The following is a 27863-nucleotide window of genomic DNA, read 5'->3' as shown; positions in this document are numbered from 1 at the left end:
CACATTTCCTCAAGGCTGTAAGCAAGTACAACTACCAGATTACCTAGATACAAACTATGTTTATTGGGAAAGCTCAGCCAAATAAACACCCCTGAAACTTGCCTCGTCCTTCTGAACAGGCTTCAGAGCATCCTGCATGCCTCAGCATTCCTGATGCCTTCTGCAATTGTGTACAGGTTTTCCAAAGCCTGTCTTACAAAAAGATACTAAATTAGGGCAAATGCCAACAATCCGTAGAGCTTTTTATCATAGCTTTTTTTTTTCTTTTTTTTTTTTTTCCCCTCTGTTCTAGAATGTTTGATATAGACCTTTTGGGCACCAAAAGATATAAAAGTGACATCTGGGGCAGTTTATTGCCCCCTGGCCTTGACCCTGTCGCACGGGGTGGCTCGAGGCATGTCCTGACTGGGGGAGCCTCCTGGCGCAGATGGACAGCAGCTAAATTAAAAACCATGGGACAAGGTTGACGTGTCAGAACTCGGTTGAAGTTTACAACACATGAAGGCAAATATACATATAGTCACACCTTAAAGATTGATTATTCACGGTCTCGGACCACATGAAAAATTGTGCTTTGTCCAGGATATGTGTGCTGAAAATTGCACTCCCCGATCCTCAAGGGTTGGTAAAACTGAAGAGCAAACGTAAGGCTTGCCTATTTATTTTTTTTTTCTCCTCACTGGTGTTTAAAGACAACAAAACAAACCCCCAAAAGGCTTCAAAACAATAGTGATATTTAGCTGTGTACAGGATGACAGCCTACAATTTAAAGGTGATGCTTCCAGATCTAAAGGGAGAAAAACAGTTTTGCTTTCCATCTTTGTCCAAACTTCACTCCAGGGCTTACATCCCACGTTGGTGAACTGCGGAGAGAAGTCGGCGAGGTGGCCCTGGCTGCCCCGCTCCTGACCAGTAGTTCCTGGGTACAAAGGCCTTTTTGGTACATGTGATGAGAACTGAACGCTGCCAGGGGGGTCCCAGCAACGCTGGCTGCTAACATGGACCGAGTTACCAGGATCCCTTTCCAGGGAGGGAGAGGATTATTCCAGATACTTCTCAAAGAAGGCCTTGAGCTCCATGTGCCATGGACTTGGTTAAAGGAACCAGAGTTTCCATCTTCCGTGCTTTTTTGACTCAGTTTTGGATTTTTGCTTGGGAGTAGAGGAGTAACTCTCCTGAGAATAAGGCAAAGGTGCAACCTGAGTTTCCTCAATGGGATGAAGTTTTCTCAAAACTGGCTGTAGTTTATCTTCTTGCTGCTTAAAATCCAACTCCACACTAAAAATGGGGGAAGAAAAAAAGCAATTAGCTACTCCATTACAGCGACAGAGAGATTTCTATTAAGACAGCATCTGACATTGCTCTCCCAGGGCTTAGTTTATTAAAATTAAATACGAAATAAATGTTCACATCAGATCTCTGCAATTCTCGCAGCAGAAGTGAGAGCTGTGCAAGGGGCTGCGGGTGCCAGGGATCTCCTCTTGCCCACGCCGAGAGCAAAGCAGGGGCTGATGCGGAGCCCTGGGCTTAGCTGCGGGTCTGCTCTAGCTAAATCAAAACTCAACAACAACAGAACTATTAAACCATTAAAACTACACAGAAATAAGGGTAACTGTTCATGGAAGTGTGAACTCGCATTGGAAAGCTACACCCCAGCTCTACAGTACAGCTGCCCTGTACAGCCTAGAGTGTCCTGCCTGCAGTTCAGAAGTGTGATGAAGATGAACCACGGGAGTTTTCCTCCTCCTTTCATACTTTGCAGTAAACAGGACAGGATCAAACTAAAGACAGACCCGTTGGGGCAGCTGCACAGGTTGCCCTTCCAGCCCCACCTCTGACCTTCCTTGGGTTTGCAGTGACTGAATTTGCTATTTCCGTGGTGCATGAGTGAGAGTTTGTTGCTCCTGGATGTCAGTTAATTTTTGATAAGCATTGAACATGTTCTCAGAGCCCTTTCTGCTACTGTCTGGTTAAGCTGTACCATTAGGGAAGCTATGGCTGTTTTTTTTTTTTGTTTTTGTTTTTTCCCTGTCTTGGATGAGTGCCAGCGTATCCAGCAGGAGCCACGTCCCGCTCAGAGGGAATGCTCCAAACAGGCTGCAATAATGGAAGATAGAGGAGGATTTTTGGTAGGCTCCAGCCCTGCAGCCTTGGCAAACTGAGCACGTCTTGTCTAACACCTTCTGCTCTTAGAGGATTTTATCCTCCTCCTGGAGAGGAATCAGAGACACCGACTGAAGTTGGGGGCTGCTTGGGGGGTTGTTGTTTGTGGGGTCTCCCCTCGGCACTCCTGGGAAGGCCCTGGAAGGCCTCAGTGCTTGGATAACCTTCCTAGTAGTCAGTGAAAGAGCGAGATTTGTTTGGGATTGAAGGGAAACCTTTTCCTCACGGCTGCACATTGAAGCTCTTAGAGGACGTTTCCCGTTGGACAATCTCTTCTTTTGAATCTCTGTGGTGGTCGGAGGGCACCTGCGTCGCTGCCCATGGCAGTTGGATGTGGGGGAATAACGGAGTGACGGGAATTAGCGTGTGCCTGGCTTGAAAGCAGGGCCCAGATAAGCACTAATCACCTGCAAATTTGGGTTAACGCCCCTTTACAAGGATCCTTCTTTTCAGTTCTCCGGTTTAACCTGAATCCCGCTAATGCCCAGGATCCGGAGCGCTGTCCGGGCTCTCCAGCCGCTCCGGGACACGTTTTCCTACCAGGCGTCCTGCAATCCGGAGCAGATGAGGACGAAGGCAACTTGGGTAGGCAATAAGAGGGTGCAAATTGCTCTAGTAATCACTTAGTTACCTGTCTTTGCTATACTGATATCTTACACCTTTGCTTAATATATATTTATATCATAATTTTCCTAGACTATCACAAATGAATTAATTCCGTGTGGACTCTATTTTCCCTGATTAAATTGTATCAGCATGACTTTAACCTGTCAGCTTGTTTCACTTGGCGGCGCTGGATTGAGACAGGTTCTAATAATCTCTTCAATTGAATAGTTGGAGCACTCTTCAGGAGAACTTTAATATCAAAAGCAAAATTAAATATTGAAAAATAGCAGATGAAATTTCAAAGGAGTAAAAAGTACCCAAGCTAACGGCTGGTGCAGCTTTGAGTATTTCTTCTTCCAAGAACTATGATAGCGCAGTCGTGACTTAGTTTGTTCTTTCCTCTCTGCAGAAGTCATGATTTTGCCTAAAAAAATACAGTTTCAGAAGCTAAGGAAGCTCTGTCAAATACTGCTGAGCATTTGTGATGTGTTTTGACCAAAGGAAAGTCTAGTTTGAATTCTTCAAAATGCTCCTCCGTGGAGGTAATTCTGAAGAATATCTCCATGATGATGGACACGGAAGAATAATGCCCAAAATAATAAACAGAAGCCTCAGTTTCTCCTATAGCTGCCTGTTAAAGGATTAAAATTCACAAGGGATGGCAATTTAAGCCAGAATGGAAAGGGCAGTTCCACAAAAAGATAATCACAGCGTAAAACAGGCTCGGCGGGTTTTAGTGCAGGCAGGTTTGGGGTGGGATAGAGTTTGTGCAGTTCCTGCGTACCAACGACAGCAATGACAGCAACGACGCTGCTGCTTAGGAGGGAGATTTTGCCAGACTTGAGTATTGGAGCTGTCGTGGTCCTCACAAGGTATCCCAATGTATAAAAATTACCCTCTGTCCTTAAGCACTTCTGTGGGGGATACAGATTGGTTTGTAAAAGATTATGAAACTGTTTTGTGAGCGCAGGTCGAGACGCTGGTACTAACAGAATAGGTGGACATTTAACACTGATGTCAGTGGTACCATCTTGTGATTTCTTTTTACTACTTAAAATAACATTTTTTGACTACTTATTTATATTCTGGCCAGAACAACATGATGTAGGAAACCTTTTAGTGCCCATTGCTATGTAGCTGGGGCTTCATACACTCTTTTTAAAGACAGCAACAGTGACAGTGCTGCTGAGTAAAAACTTGGCATTCCTGCTGTATTTGGGCCTGCAGCTCCGTGAGATGTAGCACAGTCCATGCTACCCGGAGGAGACCGGGCCTGTCCTGTGATCCGTTGCCTTTAAAACAAACCTTTGGGGTGATTCCTCCAGCAGCCTCCTACGATGCTACTAGACTCTGAAAAAGCACTGTTGTTTTTGCTCAAATGTGTCAAGTAAGGGCTTCTTATTACAGCATTTGGTGAGGCTCAAAAAAAGAGACTTGCTAGTTTCTTATTAATTCATAAATTAAAATAAAATAAAAATAAATTAATAATTTTCCTTTTTTTCTTTGATACCAGTAAATATGTAAATATGTGTTGTTTTCCAAATCAACAGAAAAGATAAAAATCATATAAAAATAGATTTGGAACCCCAAAATGGAAATTTTGTATGCAAACGAGCCGTATTGTTAAAAATGCATTTTTGGGCTTTAGAATGGGAAGAATCCCTTTTAGACTTTAGGTTGTGGAGTCCTGTAGTCGCTTTAGTCTTCTTGCACGCAGAGCTCCGTGGCTGTCGCGCTGGGTCACGTCACCGTCCCCCGCGCGGTGTCCGCAGGGCAGTGACCTCCCCGGTGGCGGTGCGGCCGGCTCCGTGCTCGGGAGCTCTGGAGCTGCAGCTCGGAGGGAGCGCTCGTGTCCCGGCTGTCCCAGGGCTCCCGCCGCTGGAATTAGGCTGCAGGGCCGCGGGGACGCCCGGGTTCCCTGCGGTTCTTGCTCTGCTCCGTCGGGACGCGGCTCGAGCGCCGTCGCGGGGCACGAGCCGCCTCGTCCCCACGCAGCATCGGGGACGGGGAGGTGGCCCTGCCAGGCCTCTGTCCTGGCGCTGGTTTTGTCAGTGAATTCTGCTTTATCCCCCTTTGTCCTCCTGGTTCCGTCCCCTGCTGCCCCCGTTCTGCGCTGGCGCCTGCAGAGCCCCGTCCCCTCACTTGTCGGAGCTGGACTGGCTTTTTGCTAAAATCCCCACTGGAAACGATGCCGTAGGCGAATGCCAAGCACCGAAAGCTTCTGTCCAAAGGGCTATTGCAGCAGGAGATGGGAACAGCCAGGGCTCCCAAACCCGCTGGCAGTGTTTGTGCAGGGAAACACCTCAAATTCGCATTTCTGCATTAGTTTTGTTTGCTCTAAGGGTGCAATGGAACCTGCTAGAGGAGGATAATCCTGACTCGGCTGCAAACCTGGGCGCAGGGCTGAGGGCTCGCGGGCTTGGCCAGGGCTCGGCCGTCCCGGGCCCTTGGGCAGGGCTTTCTGCAGGGCTTCATACGGCCGAGAGCGACCTGCTGCTCGGCCTGGGAGCCCTTCCTGCTTCCCACACGCATCCTGTTGCAGTCGAACATATCGAGCAGGAATTCTGGAACTTTAAAGTAAGATAGTTTGCTGTTGCAAAAAGCAATGGGAAGTACATTGAAGCGTTGGGCAGAAGATGTCAAATATCTTTAGCTGTATGGAAATGATGTCGGCCCATCCGTGAGCTCCACGGTGGTGCTGAGCACAACAGCCTGTCCTGGTGTGCACTGCAACGAGGCCTGAATGAGCCCCACACACGTCCTCTAACATAAACCTATTCTCCTCCTTCCTTCCTTCCTTGTCTTTTAATGTCAATATTGACACAGTCTCTTGTTGAATGTTGTGAATTTACCGAAGGAAAATTTACTTTGAACTGTTTTCATGTTATTAAAATAATTTCATCGAGGGTAACATTTGGTCTTGCATTAAGGAATACCTGAGTAAAGCCTTGCTTTTGCTCAATGGGAAGTGTTTGACTCACCTATAGATGATACATGCGCTGTTCCTGCACGTGTCGCAGTTCGCTGTGTCTTGACCGGTCCGATACGACAGCCTGCCAAGACAAAAATAGGAGGTCGCTAAGAAAGGATTTTTTTTAACATGGTTTTGCCCCCCATCATCGCTTTTTGGAGTAACCAAAACGTCATTCTTTAAACTTTAGTATTGAATATAAAAAATCTGGTCATTAGCCAGTTGGGAGCAAAAAATGGCGGTTCAGCTTCCCTGCACATAGCAAGGCACTGGTATTGAGAAAATGAGTTTTTAATGATTAGAAGGAGAAAACACAAAAAAATCTGTCCATTATTGTTTGTAAATTAAAAAAATAAGAAACCCACAGGGTTACATGTTGCACGTCAAGTTACAGGATCCTCTATTTAGATAATGCTTCTAGGTGCTCAGATGATGAATCATAACTGGTAGATTCCAGCTCCTGCAGACACAGCAGTGCCCGCGTGGTGACTTCCAGTTTATTGCAAGTACAAAAGGCGAGAGCATCTGCCAGTCACTGGTGGATGGGCACAATGTTAGACTGGAAAGTGACTGCTGGTAAGGAATTCTCCCCCTCTGCAATGAAGTGTGACGAGTTGTGCTCGTGTTTATATGCTAAAAGGGAAAAAAAAGGCACTTAAATGATACATCCCTTATTCACATAGCCGGTATCTGTCCTCTGTCTCACTTCGGTTTGAAGGAGCAGCTCTCAGTTTACTGAAATATTGTCCGACTTGGTCAACTGGGAAAAATATTTGGTATGGACACAGATACTCTTCTGTACACGGAGTAAATATAACGAAATTCTTACGTGGCAAAATGTCAAATCCGGATAAAACACTAGCAGGAAAAGGTACCACTCCAATAGCTTAGTGCCTCTGTACTGAAGATGGAAAATCCGCCTTTCTTAAGTACTTCAGGCTATTTAATTTTCTTGGTGAACATACTCTCAGGGACATTAATATTACCCAGGCACAAAATTTGTCCCTGTTTTATTCCTTCCTTTCTCTGGAAATTGTCATCTTATCCTGTGCCACTTCTCCTGAGTGTTTTTAAATGCTTGAATATTGCTTTAATGCTTTGAATATAGCTTGAACATTACTGCCGTATTTTATATAAAATTTGTGTTTTGAAGGAGAAGGAAATTTAGCAGTATTAGCTTGAAGGCAGAGGGTGGATGTGCAGCTTATGAAACCAAGCCTGTCTCCACAGGTGACACTTCCACTGTGATTACTGGGGTTATAAATCATTCGGGACGGTCTGCGGCTCCGCAGCGCCGTGCGCTAGAGCTAACAGGGAGGTGAATCTGCCTTTTTAATAATAACGAGGAGTTTTCTCCCCTTTGAAAGCAAAATGTAAGCTGGATTTCTTGCTCTAGCAGTGTTTTTCTTTGGTATTTTAAGCGCCCTTGGACGCTGGATTTACAAGTTATCCCCGTAGTCACGCAGGAGCCTCCAAACTGCCTTTTGGTGAGAGGTGCAGCCCCACTTGGTGCAAACCAGGGAGAGGAAGAGCTGCCGCCAGAGCAGAGCTTCTCTGGGGCTTCTGCACTCCTCTCTAGCATTCCTTTTGTGGGGAAAACACTGATTTGGACTTGATTGTTGATTTTATTGCCCGTAAGAGGGATGAATTAGTACCTGTTCCTGACTTCTCCTTCCAAGCTTTTTAGAAGCTGACATTAAAAATTGTCACTGCAGCATTAAACTTGGACGCTTAAAACTCCCTTTTCCAGGCTGTTAGTCAAGAACTGCAAATCCTCACTAAAGGGGTGGCATTTGAAGCTCATGGGCTGGCTGCGAGGAGCCTCTTTGGGCGATGCTGCAGAGAGGGTTTAGGAAGGGAGCGCGGGGCTTGTCCGGTGCCTCCGCGTGGGTAACGTCAGCAGGACAGCGTAGACCCCTTCACTTCTTCATTAGGGACCCTGCACAAGTCCCCACGTCACCCTGCACAAGTGCCACCGCTCTGCCCGCTGCTCCAGCTGGTTCTCGCAGCGCAGCGTTTCCGAAGGCAGGTCCAGGTTATTGATCCCGCCGGCACCGTCCGCAGGAGCGCGGCGGCCCCGCAATAACCCCCAGGTCCAGCAGCTCTCATTCCCTGGGCTGCTCTTCCCAGTAATTTTGTTAAATTCATCCCTGAAGCCTGTGGCTGATCTTTAGATGAGCAGTGCTTCCAGGCTTTCAAGTAGTTAAAAATACATTTCCCAATCTGTGCTGTAACACAGCCTAGCTAAGCTGGTGAGGATGGTCCTTTGATGCAAATGGTTAAGTCATTGGGGGTGGTTTTTGTGCTTTTCTTTTTTTCCTGGATGACCTGTTTGAAACCTTGTTTCTTATTGAAAAGCTCAGGCTAGAGCTTTACTTCCCTGGTAAATCGGTAAGACTTTTCCTGTAAGAATAGAACATGTGAGATGTAATTTTATTTTTATTTTCACCAAAAAAAAAATCCTTCAGAAAATTTGCTCATTTCAAAGAGAAATGAAATTTGGTTTTGGATTATTTTTGATCCAAAGTGGAGTGCTTCGTTTTGCATTGAGTGAGATGCCCGGGAGCCCAGCGTCCCCAGGCTGCAGCTCCTGTGAGCAATGTTCTTAATATAAAAATGATTCCAAATTAAGCCTCGCAGCTTAATTTAACAAACTTAACATCTTGATTTCTCAGAATGCCTCACTGTTTTTAAGTGGAAGAAATATCTAACTGTAGTCTCTCCCTTTTCCATTCATTTTTCAAGAAAGAAGGAAAAAAAAGACAGAAGGATGGCAGGCATGGGGTGATTTAATCACTAATTTATTTGAAAATCTGGGAAAAAAAGTCCTCGTGGGGTTGTCTTTGGAACAGTGTTTCCACCGTTAGCTCTGCAACCAGCGCTCCTGTGGCTGGAGGTGAAGGGTGGAGGGAAACTGCCTTGGCCAAGGGCGGGCTGGGAGCCGGGAACGGCAGCCCCATGGATTGTGAGGGCAGAAACCCCCCAAACGGGAGTCCCCAGAACAGGGGACACCTTCCTGCTTGTTCTAGCAGTCGTAACCAGGAAGATGTCCTGGATCTACTTGGAAAAATACTTATCTTGCCCATAGCGATGGAAATGGTCTAGTTTGATGAGGTTCCTGTCTGCGTAGCTGGATGAATCCTGCGCTTTCCTCACAAACAACAAGGAAAAACCCGCGTGATGGGAAGGGTTCCCTATATCCCGGGTCGTGGAGCAGGGCAGGCCGGCGCCGCTCATCCCCGCGCTGCCGAGGGGGAACGAAGGCGCTGCCGCCTGCCAGGGGCCCGAGTGCTCCGGGCACACGGACGCACAGTCTGTTCCTGAAGAACTGGCTTCTTCGACACCCTCTGCCTTCTATTTCGCACCAATGGAGCCGGCCGGGCCGGCTCGGCCGTGGCGCTGCCCTACGGAGGGGCGCGGGGCGGCTGTCCGGCTCCGCACACCCACCTGCTCCCGAAACGCTCCGTTATTTACAGGAGATTTCCATTTGGACGCCTTTAGCATTCCTGGCACAACCTGAGCTTAACCTCAATTAGCACTTCCAAGTATTAAAATATTATAATGAAGAGCAACTGTTTTGCTGCCAGGGGCTGGCAGTGACTAATAATAGGCTGCAATTTTCCAAGGAGCCTAAGGGAATTGCACCTTCCCGATCCCTGTGAGAGGCGGCGGAATGGGTGCACCTGCTTGAGGCCCCCTTTGAAGATGCCAGCGGTAGTTCATGAAAATCCTCCCTGCATTCCAGGAGTTGTTTGTCTGCTGCTCTCAGCTGGAGCCTCTGTAGAGCTGAGGGGGAAGTTCAGCTTCGTAAGGGCTGAAACCCTCTGGGGCTGAGCAGGTAGCAAGTGACTGGGCACCAGGTCAGGTGTCCTGGGCATCTCTTAAACACAAAAGAACATCTTCCAAAGCAGTTGGGAAGGGGGCTCCCGTACAGCTACCCCCCTTATTCCGTGGGGAATGGCTCATTTGACTGTGCTCCGTGGATGGCGGGGCCTTGCAGACACGCTCTGCCGCAGAGCCTGGCCACGCTGCCATGGGTTCACGCCGTACACGGTGCCCACGTTCACCTCCTTTTGGTGGGAGGCCACCAGATACACACAGGCTTGCTCAGGAAGGTTTTCCTGTTGATATTTTCATTAACACAGAGTGAAACAAATGATTGTAAGAAGGCAGCGAGCCTTTGAAGTCGTTCTGAAGTGGCAGAAGTGACGGCCACGCTCCTCCTTCAAGGTGCCTGTAAGCAGGTACCTCGTTTCCGTGCAGTGCCTAGCTCTGCTGGCACTATTTGCAGCACAGATAGCCAAACACACCAATGCTAGGTGTTATTTGCAGAGTAATGGTTTAAAACTGAGTAGTCTAGTGGTGACCTTCTCAGAGCCACTGTTTCCTGCTGCAGAACACTGAAGAGCTAATGCTACTTAAACACTGCACTTCAAGAAGTGCCCGTACTTCACCATTAATGTAATTTGCCTTTTGTCAGGCTGGGATGAGCTCTGCAAGCTGCGGGCCTGGTCCTTGTCCTCGGGACTTGAGTACTCAAGTCGTGTTCTGGCTATGGAAACAACGAGAAAATCACTTGTATGGGATTTGCAGATTAAAATAAGTTCTATTTAGTTCTGTAGCTTTAGCCTAATCTAGGAAATGAGATGCTGCCTGGGAGGCCTTCCTGTAGAAACACACTTGTATCAGCAAAATACACTTTTGTTGGATGAATATCTGCCTCGGGATGCTTAAGAGCTACACGGTGCCATCAGAGCAACAGGTCTGTCCAGACACAACACACCTAGGATCAGCCACAGGGAGAATTTCTGGAAAATCCTTTGCCCCTTGGGAAGTAGCAGAGCTGCTCCAATTGCTTTGGCCACACTGCTGGGATGTCTCCACTGCGTTCAGAGCACTTAGATGGTGACGGTACTTCTGGGTTAGAAACCCCAAACCCAGAGCGCTGCAATGCTCCGGTTCGCTCTGCTTTGCCTTACGGCTTCCCCGCCTGCAAACCCTGAGCAGTTTCGTGCTGTTTAACCGATGGTGCAAACGGTGCAAAACGGAGGCAGAATCACAGTGATCCTCTAGAACGACACCCAAATCCCTCTCTACTGTGGTTTTTTTATCTGCCTTTTCATTGCAGGGCTGAAAATGTTCACTTGGCTTCTGAAAATACTGTGAAATGTGCCGAAGCTCAATGGTGAGATGTTCAGCCTGCTTCCAAGACAGTAGTTTGGTGTCTTTTTTACTGGGGCTTGGCAGTTGGAAGCAGATGACTAATTTTCTTTGGGAGGTATTTGTGCCGTGGGCGTATGGCATGACTCCCAAGACAGCAATTCAAGTGCTTTCACCCCGTAAATACATTTTATATTATACTAGGGTTAGTCAGGGAGCGGAGGATTTTTATAAAATGGCAGGTTTTAATAGGGCTGCATATTGGTTGAAAAAAAAAAAAAAACCAAGAATCTGAGAACCAAACAAATTTATACGTATTCCAAGTAAAATCACGGAGTTTTATAGGAATTAGGAGTCTACGAGGGCTAGCACCTCTCTCAGCTTGGCTGCCCTGGTTGTCACACACAGCAAATCCTCTCAGTCAGACCAAAAGGTATTTCCAGGTGTGAACTAATGGTGCATTTAGGGGTCAGCAGCTGGATTAAAACACACCCTTTGGATCCGCCTTGGCTCGGTGCAGCGCTTACACCTTGTGTAAAGGAGGGGGACGCTCAGCCCGGGAGCAGGGAGATTGGGTGTTTCCTCATCATTTCCAAGAGCAGGGGCAGGTGACAGCCAAGGGGACTGCGCTCTTCCCGTGCCAAGGAAATGACCCAGGTCGGACCAGCTTGAGCTATTTGGGGGTATAAATGGCCTTGTTAATATCAAAATATCTCTGCTCATCTCTGCAGTCCGGCCTCTCTATCCGAGGAGCGTGGGCCAATAATTCACAGATATTGCCAGCTTCTGTACTATCTCCTGAGGCTGTTGGAAAGAAGCAGAAAGGGCCTCACAGCTGGGGTGAGCCAGTGCAGCCAGTGACATGGCAAAAAGCTGCCCCAATCCTCGTCTTTCCGAACACACCGGAGTGTTACCAGAGGGCAGAGAGCACCAGGGATGTGCCGGGCAGCATCCGCCTTCCCGGCGCCGGCTGCTCTTCCTGGCTGCCCCTTGAGCACGCGCCGGGCTCGGGAGAAGGTGCCACTCGGAAATCTGGGGATGTATCTCGTGGAGAACCAACCGCGGGGAGAGATTTCACACCGTAAAGCTCATTTTGTCGCATTTTTACCTGGCTGGATAGATACAGGGCTCAGTGCTCTGTCTGTGGATTTTTCTACTACTGGCAGTCAATATGCAGTTACTAAAGGGTTGCTCTGATTGCATAAAGTGAAAACTGGTAATTCAGCACCTAGATAAGATCCTCTCTAAAAGATGGATTGACCAGAAAAACTCTCCTTGCCGGTACGTGATCTGGGCAGCTCGGTGACCGCTGGGAAGGCTTCCCCCGTGCTCTGTGGCAGTTCCCAGGGATGTATTTAGCTTTGCTTACTTGCTCTGAATCGCTCCTTATTAGACTTCTCCAGTATTTCCAGACTGGAATGGTAGGTGTGAGTAATGGAGAACTTTGGTTTTTTATTGGCCTTTGGTCACTGTTGTCAGCGTGACGGAAAAGTCTCAGCCTTCACTTAGGTATAAATCGAAGTATTTTTTCTTTGAATACTTCAAATACTGTTTTTCTTTTTGATTTTTAGTATCTTTTTTCCAACTGTGCTTGTACAATATATGTAGCTAAACAGCTAGAATGTTCTAGCAAAACAAGTTATATACTGTGAGAGTCAGACTGCTCCTAATGTCATTTTGGGGACACCAGAATAGCCATTAAGCCTATCAGTAGCTTAGTTAAAAGGATGCTGCTTACTTTTTGTGCTGTTTCTTCAACAAAGCAAACATCCTCATGATGCTACCACTTCCTTTTTTCATTTTTGTTCCCCTGGGCTTATTGAAGACCGTCCTACCGGCCCCTTCCTAACGAGGGATGTTTGATAATTGCGAGCTAGAGATTGTGGCAGGATTACCCAAAGCTTTAACTGGAGGGTTACAGCACGTGGCCATTGGGAAGAGCTGGGACGTGCTCCAAAATGAACTGTACGTGTGCCCGGGGCTTCATCCAGCCCCAGGGTCAGCTGGAGGTTGGACTAGAAGCCACAGAACAAATTTGCTCAACTGTTAGGAAAAACCCCAGCCAAAACAGCAAGCTCAGCAAGGCTGGAGGGCCGTGCGCCTTGGCGCTGCTCACGTCCAGGCAAGGAGCTGTTCTTTGTACTAGGAAACAGCCCTACGCTACCTGCCCTGCAGCCTTCAACCTGCCCTCGGGAAGTGGCCCTGGAAAGGCATCAATTTACAGGGGGTTTTGGTTGCTTGAATATGGCTCAAAGCGTGTGGAGTGATGGATGCACCTCTGGATACACCCCCAGATCTGGAGGTGGCCGTGAATGATTAGAATTAACTGTATAATTGGAAAAAAGAAAGAAAGGGTGAGAGAGAGAGAGAAGAGGAGTGTGAATGGCCATAGGAGAAGTCAGCGAAGGGGGTGTTGTTGCTGACAGACCTAGACCAGGACAGCGGCGCTCACTACGTGCAGTGTGCAGGGATGCAGGGATGTAGGCTACGGGAGTCAAACGTTTCACTCGGGTGATGTTTGTGAAGCCAGTGGGAAAGGAAAGGATATAAATGAACGAGAGTATTCCAGAAAGCAAAAGGCTCCTGTCCCAAAGGCTGCAAGATCTACAGAGCACGAGTTTATGCAACAAACTCCTTGTTTTCCTTGGCTAAGGAAGTTGTAGCTGGAGAGATTTCCTGCCTCCTCCTTAGGGAAGGGAATCGTTACAAGGCCCAAAACGTCCTGGTACCTCCATGCTCAGGAAAACAAGCTGTCAAAGAGGCAGCGACAGAAACACCACCCTGGTTAGGGGAAAGAGGTGAAAACGTAGAGGTGCTCTTGGAGTAACAGCTGGAGTGAAGCTGACGTCTCCATGGGACGGACAGCACGGATATGTGCTTGCTTTTCTCCCCAAGTGCTGTAAGAAAGTGCCCAGCGTTTAAGAGCATCCTCTCACCGGTAAAGGTGGATTCCATTACACAGCAGGGGCTGTTGCTCCCTGTCACATCCCACGTCCCCTCCAGCAGGGCCCAACAGCAGCACTGACCCCACAGGAGGCTCCGAGAGGCAAATCCGCAGGCCCGGCTCCTGCCTGCAGCCTGCCCCGCTCGTCGGGATGCAGGTGATCCCGGCCCTCGTACCCGGGATCGCTGCCTGCCCTCTGCGCTCACGGAAGCTCTCCCCGCTTTTGGTTCAAACTCGCACCCTAACGCGCGGGTTTGTGTTGCTGCTGCTTAGAAATGAGAATAGACACAAAAATCCAGCCCTATTTGGGAGGAAACGGGAAGGAAAAGCTCCTTGGAGGAGCCTTCTGCACCGCAGACCCTGTCCTGTCCTGCACACCCTGTCTGGGCCGCTTGCTTCACGTGTGCCCACGGGATCGGAAAACTCGCGCGCATCTGTCTGTCAACAAAGAGAATAAAATAAAATAAAATAAAATAAAATAAAATAAAATAAAATAAAATAAAATAGAATAAAAGCCACCCTGAATGTGGTTCATCTCACTGTGAGATGCACAGCGCATCTGCGCAGTGCAGTGATGCTGTGCAGTGTTTGAGCTATCGGTGTCCAAATACTGCTGCTTTATTTTTATTTGGTAAATTGAGAGCTTTGTTAAAATTACTGATTTACTGTATAGTGAGATTACTGTTACTTTTCACGTTACGGATATAAAGTTAGTGCTGTTCTCCACTTGCGAAGCATTTACAATTATTTGCTAATCTCAACGTTTCTGATGGGTTTTTTCTAGGCAGTCCTGAGCTAGCCAGCTTTGAGATCAGCGATGTGCAGCTTGCCCTGTCCTGCCCTTGGTCTGCACACAGCTAATGGGGATTTGCTTTAATAAACCCAGTGCCATGTGTGTGAATACATACAAGCAAGTCTATAGTTTGTAGAAATTCTTTTTGGTTTACTGGATGATAACACAAGCATCATCCAGAGCAAAAGCCAGTGGTGGTGGTTGGTAAAGCTGCACTTTGCATCATGCAGTGTTCAGCCAAAACCCAGTGCTTTGGCCCACTAGATGAGCTCAAAGCCTGCGCTGAAGCCGGTTCTCCTGCTCAGGCCTGGCCTAGCACGGGCACTGCTGACCACCCTTTGCTGTGGCACATTTCTTCTGAGGTGTCTGTGGAGCTTTCTGCATAAAAACCAGAATAGCCACTTTGCCAAAGATGAGTAAGTGACAATACGTGCAGGGATGTTCCCGCCGCATCCCTGCATCCCGCCCTCGGCTGCTCTCCTCCTGCTGGCTTTTTGGCTGCTTTATAGCAGAGCCGAGCGCTGAATCTCATCGCTAATTGGGGATAATGTAGCACTGACATTTTAAAAAGTATACATGGATGATATTCACCCAAAGGATGAGAGTGGTGTCTTCAGAGACGCTGATACAATTTTTGCTGCCGCAGACTCATTTAGTGCTGAATCGCAGTAATGGCAGTTCAAGACCTACAGCGTATTAGGGAAAATGAATCCACGGAGCACTAGTCCCACGGCACCGCAACAGCACTTAAACAACAGGGATTTTCCTGAAGGGAGGAAAATCTGATTGAGAGATTAAGCTTTTTTCCTTTTTCTTTGACCAGCAATTTGTGTTGTTTCCTGATGTGTGTTATTGTAAGGAATTAATATACAAACACAAACTAGCAGAGTGCTGTAAGCAGAGAACATTGCTCTTTGCCTTAGTAGATGGAAGGCCTGCATGGGCTTCAGGCAGCAGAGATGCAGCAGCAAGACTCTGTTTCTGGCTATAAACTGGTGGAACACCCGAATAAAAAGGGGCAAAGACGGGCAGCCTGACACAGGCAAGTCACCTAACGGTTAGCAAGGACTTGAGTGGGTCACTCGGGCAAAAAATACAGAACTGAATGCAATTAAGGGGGAGAATTATTAGAAGAAAAGGACGGGGCAGCCTATCAGCGATACTTGAGGGAAGTGGGGATGAAGAAATACTTCATCTTCACCCTGCTAGTACATTTAACTGCTAACAACACGCTGGGTAATAAGCTCGTGTTGGAAGTCTCACTTTGGTTTGTGGATGATGCGCCTCCAATTTCCATGAGCAGCCTCTGCCACGGATGCAGCTGCCACTGGTGGGATTTCACAATTAGCAGCAGCTAATCAGTAAAAACCATTTTAGCAGTCTCTTGCACACCACAGGACATGTTTGAAATGATTTTGAAATGCGCGATGCATCTTTAAGTGGAGAAAAGGGGTAATTTTTACCATCGCCAGGGAGGCCTATGCAGGGGGGAAGAGCAGGAGTAAGTTATAAGTAGTGCCTTTGTGATCAAATACAATTAGTGCTGCAGACTAATACACGAGCCCGTGTGTACATAGGAGTCAGTAACGACACTGGCAAGAAACGGAGTGTGTAGATTGATTTCCACTATTCTTTAGGACGTCAGTTGGCTGGGGCTGGGGCTGTGGACACCTTCCGAGGGCCTGTGAGAAGCCCTGAGTTTGGGCAGGAGCTCCTGTGTGCTGAAGGCACGGGGGCAGCCCTCCTGCTGGCTGCGTGAAAAGGGAAAAAAGAAGGTATCTGGGGGCTCTGCTCTTGAATCCTTAGGCAAACGCTGAAAACTGGTATGGAAGTGCATGGAAAGTGCTGCATTTATAGCAGATGACTGCGTGTATTTGTGGTCACACACATCACAGTGCTAGATGGTCGGGTGATGAGTAGTGATGAAACAGCTTTCTGTATTTTATGGTTTGACAAGCAGCATGTCACTTCTGTCCAATCCTATTGCAATTTCTGTAAGTTAATAAACTCAGAGAAACACTCTATTATTGTTATTCAAAAAAAAAATAGAGAAGTAGTAAGCCCTGGTTCCTTGCAGTTGGATGTAAAAGCTTCCCAGTCTAAATATTCAAGCACTAACAAGATCTTCTAAAAATACCATAACCATCTGCAAAACAAACTAAAATTGGTAAGGCTGTGCTGACAACCTTGTCTAACAGTTAAGATCACTTGTCACCAAAGGCATTTTGAAACTTCAGGCTTATCAGGGTATTTTCTATATTCCTATAAAGGAGGTAGTTAGATCTAAGATGTAGTTTTTTTGACCCAAATTAAAGCATGTACTCCTTCAAATAGAGCAGCAAGATCTGTCTATAATGTTAGCATCCAAGTTTCTTCTGTCAAATTATGATTTCATTATAGAAGTTTTGAAAAGCAGAGAAACACACACGCATTTTGAAATGCATCGATTGAATAAAATGAGGAAGTTACGGCAAGTAAGTCTTAAATGCTTCTCTTAATGTGAGAGGCAACACTGTAGAGGTTGGAATATGTGGCTGAGGACTAAACATAATGTGTTGCGATAGCTTATTTGGAATGTGCATAAGATTTAAGTAATGTGAGGAAAGCAAAACAAAACTTCTCTGCGCCCAGGAGACTGGCACATATCAAGCAGTGTGACTGCTGCACAGGAGAGCTGATATCTAAAGTTATCATTGAATTTTGTGCTGAAAGAAACACGATTAAAAATGCAGAGGCTGAAAGTAAAAGGAACAAGATGCATACGCTATTAATGGGATTATAGTAAGAGTTGTAACAATATCCCTTAATCTTAAAAATGTAAGTCTCTTACAGAATTATGATTTTTGTGCTCCGGGCGAGGTGCTGTGGTTAATGCTGCCGGTTGCTGGTGATCCCGTCTCGGAAAGCGGCCGGGAGAAGGAGCAGCAGCTCCGTGGCGGCCAGGGCAGGGATGTGGGGCGGGAAGGTGCCGCGTCCTTCGTGGAGCAGCTCCCGGCTGCGTGCCGGCAACGCCAGCAGGCCAAGGCTGCTGCTTTGCGGGCAGGTTTCTGTGGGACTTATCTCTACAGGAGGCAACGTTGGGGAATGGGAGGCGCAACCCGGCGGGCATTGCACAGAGAATAAATACACGACAAAAAGGCATTTAAAAGGCGGGAGCGCGAACTCACCCTTCTCTATGCGCTTCTCCTTTCTCGAGCTCCTGTATGACGCCCAGCAGCACTTTGATGGTCTCCTGGCTGGAGCTGATGAGGCTCTCCATCACCTGGAGCTGTGCTTTCAAGTCCACCACTTCGGTGTGAGGCACGATTTGGCGGCACTCGTCGCCCGCCGCCTCGCAGGGCCGGCCCTCGGCGCCGGGCGCCGCGGGCTGCTCGGGGCAGGCGGCCGCGGGGCAGCGCGGCGCCGGGGGGCTGGCCGCGGCGGCGGGCACGCCGTTGAGCTGCGCAGTCCTCCCGGCCGCCTCCTCGGCGGCGGCGCACAGCGCCCACGCGCTCTCGGCGCGGCCGCCCTGCGACGGCGCCGGCAGGTACACGGTGGCCACCTCCGTCTTGAAGACGCCGCCGCCGCCGCCGGTGGTGGTGGCTTCCCCGCGGCCCGGCTGCTCGGGCGGCGCCTCGGCCGCGTCGCGCAGCGCGGGTGGCCCCGGCGCCCAGCCGCTCCACGTGGCGCCGCGCTCCGCCGCGTGCGACACCAAGGCGGCCGTCTGCAGGCTGCCCCCCGGCCGGCCCCGCGGCAGCGCCTCCGCCGAGCCCGAGCCCTCCTTGTCCTTGAGCTCTATGAGGAAGCCGTTGTTCTGGCTCTTGAGGGTGTCCACGGCCGAGGCGCTTTTAGAGATATTCCCTTTTTTGCGGTCCAGGGGAAACGTCTGGTAACACTTTTTAAGGTCCGGCGACGTCTGGACTCCCGTGCTCTTGGTGACGTTGGGTATGGACCTCCGCGCGGGCACCGTCATGTACTTGCGATACGCCGTCTTGTAGGAGATGGCCTTGGCCTCCCGCTTGTCCGCGTCCTGGCCCGCCGAGAGCTGCCTGTCCCGCTGCTGCTCGCTCTGCGCCTCGCAGATGTCCTTGAACCTCACCTGGAGGGCCTTGTTGCGCTTCTTGATCTGCCGGTTGGGGTCCAGGGCGTATTTCATCTCCAGGGCGAGAGAAGCTGCTGGCTCCACTTCGCTTTCCGAGCTGCTGAGTAGGCATTTGCTGGGCTCCTTACTCACCATGATGCCTGTGTTGAGAAAAAAAAACAGGTCAGAAAAGCCGTTTGTTACGACAGGAACGCTGCTTTAGCTCAAATATACCGCAGACTATGCGGGGGCTCCCGGGCTTTGGTGGAAACATCTGCCTCTCGCAGCGGTGTTGCTGGATTCTCTTAATTAAGTCATAATCCTCGATGTTAGACTTCAGGCTTTTGCTAGAAAAATAGCGCCTCTTTACCCTGGCGTATTTTGAGATTTATCAAAACCTTCTGCTACCCAGAGAGGTTAAATATTGGTAACTCCTGCTTTATAGAAGAAGAAGGAGAGAAACTGGATTGTAAGTAGGCTGAGATCTCTGCAGGGTCATAAAGGAAAGATGATACTACTAAAAAAAACCAATACCCCCCAAAATCAGTAGTTTTTGTGATGGCCTAGGGCTGCGCCCGGGCCATGGGCAGCATTGCTGTCCCTGGTCGATGGTGCCAGTTCAGCACCTTGTGACCCCCACGGAAGGGAATTTAAGCTGGCAGGAAGCCAGGCGTATAAATTTACTTGGCAATTAACACAATTATATGGGGAAAATGAATAAAAAGTCTGTCTGTGCAAGGAAAAGCAAAGCGTATAGTTCTGATCACCTTTAATTCTCCTTTAAGGCAAGCATTTGACAGGGAGACTGTGGTCTTGTTTTTAACAAGGCTTATGTTTACAAAGCACATTTCTCCGCATAATATACTCTGCATCTTTACATGGAATTTATTTAATTTGTCATTAGAGGTGTGGGTATTCCTTTTCAGAGTTTAACCTACAATCTGGATAAAGCTTAATTACTGTTAGCAAGTGGCTGGCGCCGCCGCGTGCATAAAGATTATGAGCTATGGAAGTTTGGAGCAGAAGTGAACGGTGCATAAATCAAGCTTTTGCCTGTAATGCAAAACAGCCCAACCTTCACTAGAGGCATTAATATGCCTTTATAAAAGGAGCTCCTTACCCGCAAAGGTTCCTAAAGCACTTCAGAAAGAAAAGGAAAGAGAAGAAAAAGGCAACTGTGAGGATGATTCGCAGGAACGACCTGCTCTGCTATTGAAACGTAAGCATCTCCTCCAGGATGGAAAGGTGCCAACTGCTTAATGCAGCACGGAGCAAGAAAACAACAGCTCCATCTCTGTGCGGATCACATGGGACCTGTGGTAGCCGGGAATGGCTAAGACCCTGTTTTTACACCCCACTTGAACGTTGTTGTTTAATCTGCTGTTGCCCGGCTTTCTCTCCAAGGCTGAGCTTTGCTGAATTAGCAGGTTCCTGTTCAATCCAAGGAGTCTGCATGCAGCTCCCATATGAACGCTGACGTGCTCCCAAGGGGGCTGGGAGTAAAATGCAATAAGAGCACAGGGACTTCTAAGTACTGTAACTGAACTACGTTTTTGGTAAAATTATGTTATTCCATTAAGCAAAAAGTCTGAAACTCTTGAAAAGTTAAATGCTGCGATAGGGTTATGTTCTAAAAATCAACCGCAGTGGCAGCAACCCCAGTGAGTGAATTCTTGAGTTCTCAGAACTATATTGAGTTCTCAGTTAGGAAAACACCATTGAGAAGCTATCTGCAGTGGAAAATTTAAAGCATATAGTAATAAAATCATTTTTCCAGGAGTTAGTAACACACCTGAACCTGTACATGGCAAGGTTTCCTCGAGCAGGGCTCTCAGGCTTAGGGAATAGGTTGTCCCGTATCCCACCCACCGAATTTATTACTCCTTCAGTGTCAAACCAAGCAGGGGGATCCAGGTCTTGGCTGAGCGCTTCAGCCTCACCTTGTAATCTTCCTTATATTGCCATTTATTGTTGGAAATATTCCTTACGTGTCAGCTACGCACAGTCACACAGAAGTTTGATCATGTCACAGCTGCAGTTTCCTGGCTATTTTGCACTCAAAATCCTGTTAGGAAATTCAGCCTGAGGAAGCGGGAACGTTATTATATCTCTAAACAACACTGTGCAATAAAGGGAAAGAAAGTCCAACACCAAGAAAAAGCAAAACTGAACAGCTCAAACCTGTGATCTCAGCAGTATGGCAGCTAGATTTTTGGTACCCAACTGGTTTGTCCCACAGGTATACAGCTTTCAAAGATGTCAGTGATAAGAAATAGCAATATTTATCTATCCATCTTAATATATAAAGCTGAAGATTCAGAATGCTGCAATGAGATACTTTGTGAGATACAAACCTGGGGGTCGGTCACCTTGAAATGTAACCAATGTAACCTGTACTGTGCTAAAACACCAGGAAAAAGCTGTGAGTGAAACCACAAACTCTGCACTTACTCGCATAGTTATGAAAGTGTTCCATAATGATTTGCTAAACCAGTAAGTTCACAAAAATACATAAATAATAAATAAATAAAATGCACAAAGGTAACAGCCATTGTGTCCATTAGCCATTATGGGAGCCATTGTGTTTCCAATCTGCTAATGCGAGTCCCTGCCCTGCTAAGGAGTTGCAGCAAACATGGAACAGGTGACACATGGACCAGGTGACATATGGACCAGGTGACACTGAGCTGTGAAATGTTCCGTGGTCACATCTGAGAGGCAGCTTCCAAAAACTGCCTGTTACATCTGAAAGTCCTAGTGAAAATGTCTCCTAGAATTCCTCGTTGCTCGGGAAGATCCTGGCGCCAGGACTTTTCTGTACTCTTTAACTTGCCAACAGAATCCCTGAGCACAGAGGGTTTATTGGGAAGTCCTGGCCTGATGCTTTGTTACACACCTCTGAACTGAAGCCACCGCCTCGATTTTCACATCCCATCATCTTTGGGAATGCCAGAGCCCTGGGCTGGTTTGGAATGACATCCCAGGCAAAATTAATTGAGTCTTTAGAACAGATGAAAGCAGGGGCTTTTACAGAATGGAAATAAGATAAATGATGATGCAGCAAGGCCTGCGATGCAGTTAATTTAAAGTGTCTTTAATAGCCAATAAATTGATTCTTCGGAAATGCTCCCACTTGCACTAGCCTAGGTGATTTAGCTAATCTAGAGGCTTCTGCTCCCGATAGCAGCTTGGACTAAGGATTTTCTAGGTGTCTGTGCCTCCCAATGGTGACTTTCCAAAGAACTGAACATTTTCCAAGCCTTGCTCGTTCCTGGTCCTCCCGGGAGGACTGTCCGTGCGCAGCCGGCAGCTGACGGGGAGTCCATGTTTCACCCAGGAGGGTTTATCTGGGAGCGTTTTGTTCCGCTTCCTTCAGGGTTTGGACAAGGCTTCCCCGCACCACAAGCCCTGGTTTTGTCTGTAATGACCGAGAGCAAACCCTGCCTCTCTGACCTGATTTGCTAGGCTAAATATTTAAGTGAACACAGAGCTGTTTTTGTTTTATTTTTTTCTATTTTCTACCCTTGCTTTGTTTGTCAGCTCGTGGTCGATTACCCTTAAGCCGTTTTCCCTTATGTTTGAATGGGGAAATGATCTATTAAATAATAATAATAATACAGTGATGCGCGGAGAAGCCATAAGTCAGTAAGTCAACCTTCAGGCTTGGAAACCGCCTCCTTTATGGTCTCAGGTTCCCAGAGCATGTTTTATACTTCCAGGAAGTTTATCAATAAACTTCCCACAGGATTAGCCGCAGTGGATAAGAGGCTGCAGTTTGCAGGTGCTGCTGGAAGGCGCCGCTTGTAGCTGTGTGTTCCCAGGCCAAACGCACGGAGATTTCCACGTGCCTATTTAATAGCTTAAAGAGAAAATAATGCAGGGGATTGTAGGTAATTAATTGGGGTTTGCCATGTAAAGGAAAGGTGGTTAGTGCTGAGGAAGGTCCCTTCTCAGGAAAGGACATTTGTGGAATGTCTTTTCTCAGGAGAAGTCTCCCCTGCCCCGTTTGCTGTTTTTACATGTATTGCCATAAAGTTTAATAATGCAGGCTTGTTTTTCAAAAAACTACTATTTGGTGCCCATGAGTCCTATTGTAAGTACCCCTAGGAAAAGAATAGGCATTTTCTGTTAAAAACAAACATCTGAAAGAAACTCAAATTTGCTTTGTATAGCCCAAGGGGAAGCCCAGCTTCATGTGAACTCTGAATATCCCATAGCACATGCACTAGAAATAGCAATGTGAGGATGCTGCACTCCAAACCTAAATGTTCCTCTTACTTCTGAGTTACCTAGAATGCCGTGAATGCCGTATTGCTGCTTTCCCACTTTCAGATGTTAACATTGTTTACTCAGTTTGTTGGGAGGTATTTTCAGTCTGTTGAGGGGAACCTCACTGTTAGACTGGCTGCTGTTAAGCTGCAAACTTCAAAACCAGGTGGGATGGAGTAACGGGCTGAATCACTTACTAGCTGTGGGCAGAAACCTTTCCTGTGCGATACGAGTATTTTGTGGAGTTTTAATATTGAAGTTTGAGGATCAGATATGCTCTCCAGATACATTCAAGGGTGCTTATACGCCAAACTTATGTGTTTAAAATAGCATCCACCTATACATTGATATTATTTCATCTCGGGATTTCTAGTGATGGACGACACTGATGTGGCAGAACAGCCTGTCACCCTGGCATCAGAACCGTTCATATAGAGTAACAGAGGTAGCAGGTATGGTAAATGTCAGGCTAATGCTTATTTTAAAAGTCAGCTCGGAAGCCCTTAGGCGTTGAACTTGATTTTTTTTTCTCTGAACTTCCTTATTTATTGCCCACTATGGCATTTGTTTTTATTGCTGCGTTTATATTACCCTGTACTTTACCAAGCAGAGGGTGAATTGCTCCAGCCTCAGGATTTGTTCGCTCGGAGCCGTTGGAGAAGCTGCGCAGCATCAGTGCAGGGCTCTGCATTCCCAGGACAGAAAGGCCCTGCCGGGTTGGGGGTTCCCCTGGTTCTGGCTCTGCTGAAACTGTGAGTTAACAGTGCCTGGTTGGACCTGGGCACATTGACGGTGACTCCTGCCGTGGCCAAGGATGGCACAAAAATCATCGCGATTTGACAAGAGTGACGTGAAGCTGCTCTGGGTTCGGTGAAACTTCTGAGATGCTTTAGAGAAACAGCAGGAAGGAAGAGAGGGGAGGGAGGAGGTTGTCTCAGAACTGGGAACTCGGCGCCAGTTCCCCAGGTCCCAAGGGCAGAAGCCTCAGGGTCTCGTCAGCGTGGAACTGAGGGGGAATCGGGTGGCAGGTTCAACAGCAACAGGTAACACGGATGCAAACAGGTAGTTCCTGGTCACCGAGGGTGTTGCCTCCCTTTGGGAAGAACTTTATGGAAAATACAAGAGGAGAGCAGTGACCGGGCAGAGGGTCTGGAGAGGTAGAGCAGGGGCCTCCTGTTTTCATGCACTCAGGAGACAATTTGGAGAAAGGCTTGGAAATAAGTAGTCCGTGCTGAAATACTACCCTCAGATTATTTTATGCTATGAGTGACTGGGAAGTGTATTAAACTAATTAAATATCCTCTAAGAATATTCATATCCCCATTTGTCAGCCTGAGTTATATACTCTGCTTATGTCAAGTGTGGGATAGTAGCTGAGAACTCCCATCCTATTAATAAGAACTGCCTGAATAAAGCTGCAGGCACCAGAGCTGCCTGCTACTCACATAATTTGCATCGTTTTTATTGTGCCTTTGTGTGTAAAACTATCACCAGTGTGAGTGCAGGAACACGATCCACTTTCCTGCCAGCAACTTGTGCAGCTAAAACTGCCTAAAATGCACGGATTCCTCCCGAATTGGAGGGCTTGGGCCCAGTCTGCGGAGCGGCTCCGTGTTATCAGCCGTAACAGCCAGTTCAAGCATAATTTCTGCTGAATGATGCTCTCCAGCTTCTGGCTGGTTTATCTGCCCCTCTGTCAGCTCCTCAGAGATACTGCTCTATTTTATTTGCTGATGGCCTTGATGCACAAAAATGTATTCAGCTGATTCCTAGCTCAGATTTCTTTACTTGTATCTCCTCGTTCATTTCCGATTCGGTTTGCAGGAGAAAATAACGAGTATAATAGCAAAACGGGCATGAGCAACCCATTACAAGCGATTTGAAGGCAAAATTGGGCTCGCTCTAAATTCCCTTCCTTACTCGTTGGTAAGTGCCCCGCCGTTATTAATTTGCCCGGAATGCTGTCCCTTTCCTTGCTGCTCCCCATCGCTGGGGGAGCAGATGTGCCCGTCCAGCCCGTGGCCATCCAGGCAGGGCCCAACTCTAAATGCACAGTTTTCTAAGCAGTCCGAAAACACACTTGGTTTTTTGATTTTTGACTCTATGGCGAAGCCTTTTTTGCTATAGGTTCTACAGTTAGGGCTGTTCCAGACTGTGTCTTGCACAGTGCAGCTCCTGTCTAGGTGTCTGCGTTTCTCCTGAAGGTTAAAAGCAAATGAAGAGGTGAGAAGAGGCTGGCATAAAGCAAACAGGGAGAAAGGAAACATCTAAATCCTGCTTTGTTATTTTTGACACATCTTATTCATTTAGGCCACAGAAGAATGATCTTGCTTTACATGCTCTTTAAGAGTTTACTTTCATAGGTGTACTGGCATTACTTAAGAACATATTACTGCAATCAGAGACACAAAAACAAGAGTAACCATTCGGCTCCCTTCTGAAAAGAACAGTTAGGGCTGAGAATTTATCAGCATTATTCCAGTGCAAATAATAATGAATCCCTGGACTAGATGAAATAGGAAAAAAAAAGTAAATACAAATGGAGGAAAATGTCTTTAGATGATTAAAAAAGAAGCCAACCACCCCTCTGGAGAGGGAGGGAACTTGGGGGTGCAGCCACCAACTGAAGTGGTTCCTTCTGCGTCCTGGCTGGTTGCTCCATCCTGCTCTCCTGAACGGGAAGGGTGACTCTTCTGGCTTGTTTTGCTCCTTAAGGTTCAAATAGGTGTTAATCGGCTAGTCATGGCCTTCTGAGTTCAGATTACTACCGAGAACTCACTTCAAATAGAAAGTTCCTTAGGAAACCGCCCGCCTTTGCCATCCGGGTGACTGTCTGCGTGTCCTTGAGCGCGTTGCTGGCTGGGCTGTTAACTGCTGTACACGACTGGCCTGTCTCATGGAGCACCTACAGGATCCTGCATGTTTGGCCCAAAGGATGCAGAGCTTGTGAGATGTTTGGCTTTCTGTTTTGTTGTTTTTAATGGCCTGAGTTTGGGGCCAAATGCTCAGAGGTAGCAGCGGAGCTTGGCCGCGGTGGCGCCAAGTCGCGTCTCGCAGGGATGCGGGAGCAGCGCTGCCCTTCGCCCGCGGATCGCGGCTCCCGCGCGGGCACATCCAGCGCTGCTCAACCCGGAGGGTCACACGGAGCCGCGCGGACGTCGGAGCGGGTATCGCGGTCCTGCAAGTCCTGCGGGGTCGGCAGAGGGGCCGTCCTGCGTGTAGGAGAGGTGGCCGCAGAGCGGAGCCTCTGCAGTCACAGGCTGCCTGGTCGCAGCGAGGAGGCAGAACTGCCAGGGCCGGGGAACCCGCATCCTCAGAGGGCTCACGGCACTGCTCTGCGCAGGGTAAGAGCCAGCTGCAATTTTTAAAAAGCCAAACACAGCCTTCCTGCTGGATTCACCTCCCCGAGAGCCTTCCTCCAGATCCCCGTGCGCTCGCCTTTCCCTAAAGCACATACAGTTGGAAAACTGAGCGCGCAGACACACAGATGAGTAGTGACTCTCTGAAACAGGTCCGCGCTCGTGTGTTTTTCACGTCCTGCACAGACTTTCAAGCAGTTCTGGAAACGGGGGCTGCGCTGGAGCGCTCGGCGAGACCATCCGACCAGACGGATTCAGTAACTTCGGCGGCTGCGCTCGCCGCAGTGCCCTCCCCAGCGCGCGGCCCTGCCGCCGGCCTCTCCCGCCGCGCGCGGCGCCTCCGGGGCGGCCTTCCCGGATCCGCGTCCCCCCGCGCCGCGCACCCGGGCTCGGGGCGGCCCCTCGGGGAGCAGCGGCACCGGCACCCGCGGGGCCCCCCGGAGCGCGCGCCCCTCACCAAGGGCATCGCCACGTCCTCAGCCACAGGGGAAAACATCGTCTTAGTCAAAGTCAGCCCTCACCATCAGAGAGAGGCGAAATGCTTTCAATGCACCTTCAACTCTTGTGCAGTAATTTTATTTTACAGCTGTTCGCTGTGACTATTTGGATGAGCAACATAAATCAGGTATATTTTAGTGCGATCGCTTAATACAGATGCCATCGGCGGCTCGCATAAGCCTGCAGATGACACATCAGTAACCTCTAAGCACCGAGATATTTTCACTGGATCTCCTTGCCGCTAGTTACAGTGCTGGGGAAAAAAGGCAACTTTGAACTTCACGCTGCTGTTTGCACCCGAGGAGAGCGATATGGTGGCAGCACAGACAGACAGACAGTGGCAGCCCAGCACGAAGAGCGCGCGGATGCGCCGCTTCTCCCTCCTCCTCGTCCTTTTTACTCCAAATCCGCTCGCTCGGAATGCGCCCTGCTGAACCGGGGAGCGCGTGCCGTGCCGTGCCGTGCCGTGCTTGGGGCCGGCTCCGCGCCATGTGCTTATTCGGGGTTTTGGCTGGTAGCTGTCGAGCTCGCGGCCCCGTTTCCACCTTGATGCATCGCGCGGAGCCGGCAGCACCGCGGGGCACCGCGCGCTCCGTGCCCGCCCCGGCCTGCGCGCTGCGCGGGGCGGCCGATCCGCGCGGAAGCAACGCGCTGCCCGGAGCGCGGCTCCCGCAAACTTGCTGCGCGCAAGGTCACACGCGCCCGCGGCGCCTGCTCGGCCGCGGAGCCGCGCAGGGACCCCGGGAGCCGCGCAGGGACCCCGGGAGCCGCGCAGGGACCCGCGGCGGCCCCGGCTCTGCTCGCGCGCAGCGGGGGCGCTGCCCGCGCGCTCCCCGCTGCATCTCCCCAAAGCGCCTCTTTCCCCGCGCCGCTGCGCGCTGTCCCGCGCTGCCCGAGCGGGGCCCGTTGCGTAACGCGCCGCTGCGCGCCCACCTGGTGCCGCCTCAGCGGGTCGCCGAGCTCTGCGCCGCTCCGTCGCGCTGCATGTCCGTGCGCGGGCGGGCGCGCGCGGGCCGCGGGCGCGCGCACCACCATGGGCG

The 27863-nt window shown here is 48.9% G+C and overlaps 2 protein-coding genes across 2 annotated transcripts in view; one reads left to right on the top strand and one right to left on the bottom strand.

The window, feature by feature from the left end:
* Window positions 1-27863, top strand: part of DOCK1 (dedicator of cytokinesis 1) — a 204196-nt gene that overhangs the window by 79871 nt on the left and 96462 nt on the right. The window lies entirely within an intron of this gene.
* Window positions 659-27863, bottom strand: INSYN2A (inhibitory synaptic factor 2A). The gene is made up of 4 exons (XM_088520059.1): window positions 27757-27863; window positions 17805-18858; window positions 5751-5822; window positions 659-1278 (listed from the first exon to the last, which is right to left on the bottom strand). The coding sequence occupies exons 2-4, from the start codon at window positions 18851-18853 to the stop codon at window positions 1095-1097; spliced, it is 1305 nt and encodes a 434-aa protein (XP_088376185.1). The 5' UTR covers window positions 18854-18858; window positions 27757-27863; the 3' UTR covers window positions 659-1094.

Source organism: Tinamus guttatus, unplaced genomic scaffold (assembly GCF_059628265.1).
Source record: "Tinamus guttatus ecotype Peru unplaced genomic scaffold, ASM5962826v1 Tinamus_guttatus_pri_ptg000079l, whole genome shotgun sequence".
NCBI classification, from domain to species: Eukaryota; Metazoa; Chordata; class Aves; order Tinamiformes; family Tinamidae; genus Tinamus; species Tinamus guttatus.
The sequence above is the reverse complement of the archived record's forward strand: the minus strand, read 5'-3'. Positions and strand labels throughout refer to the sequence as shown.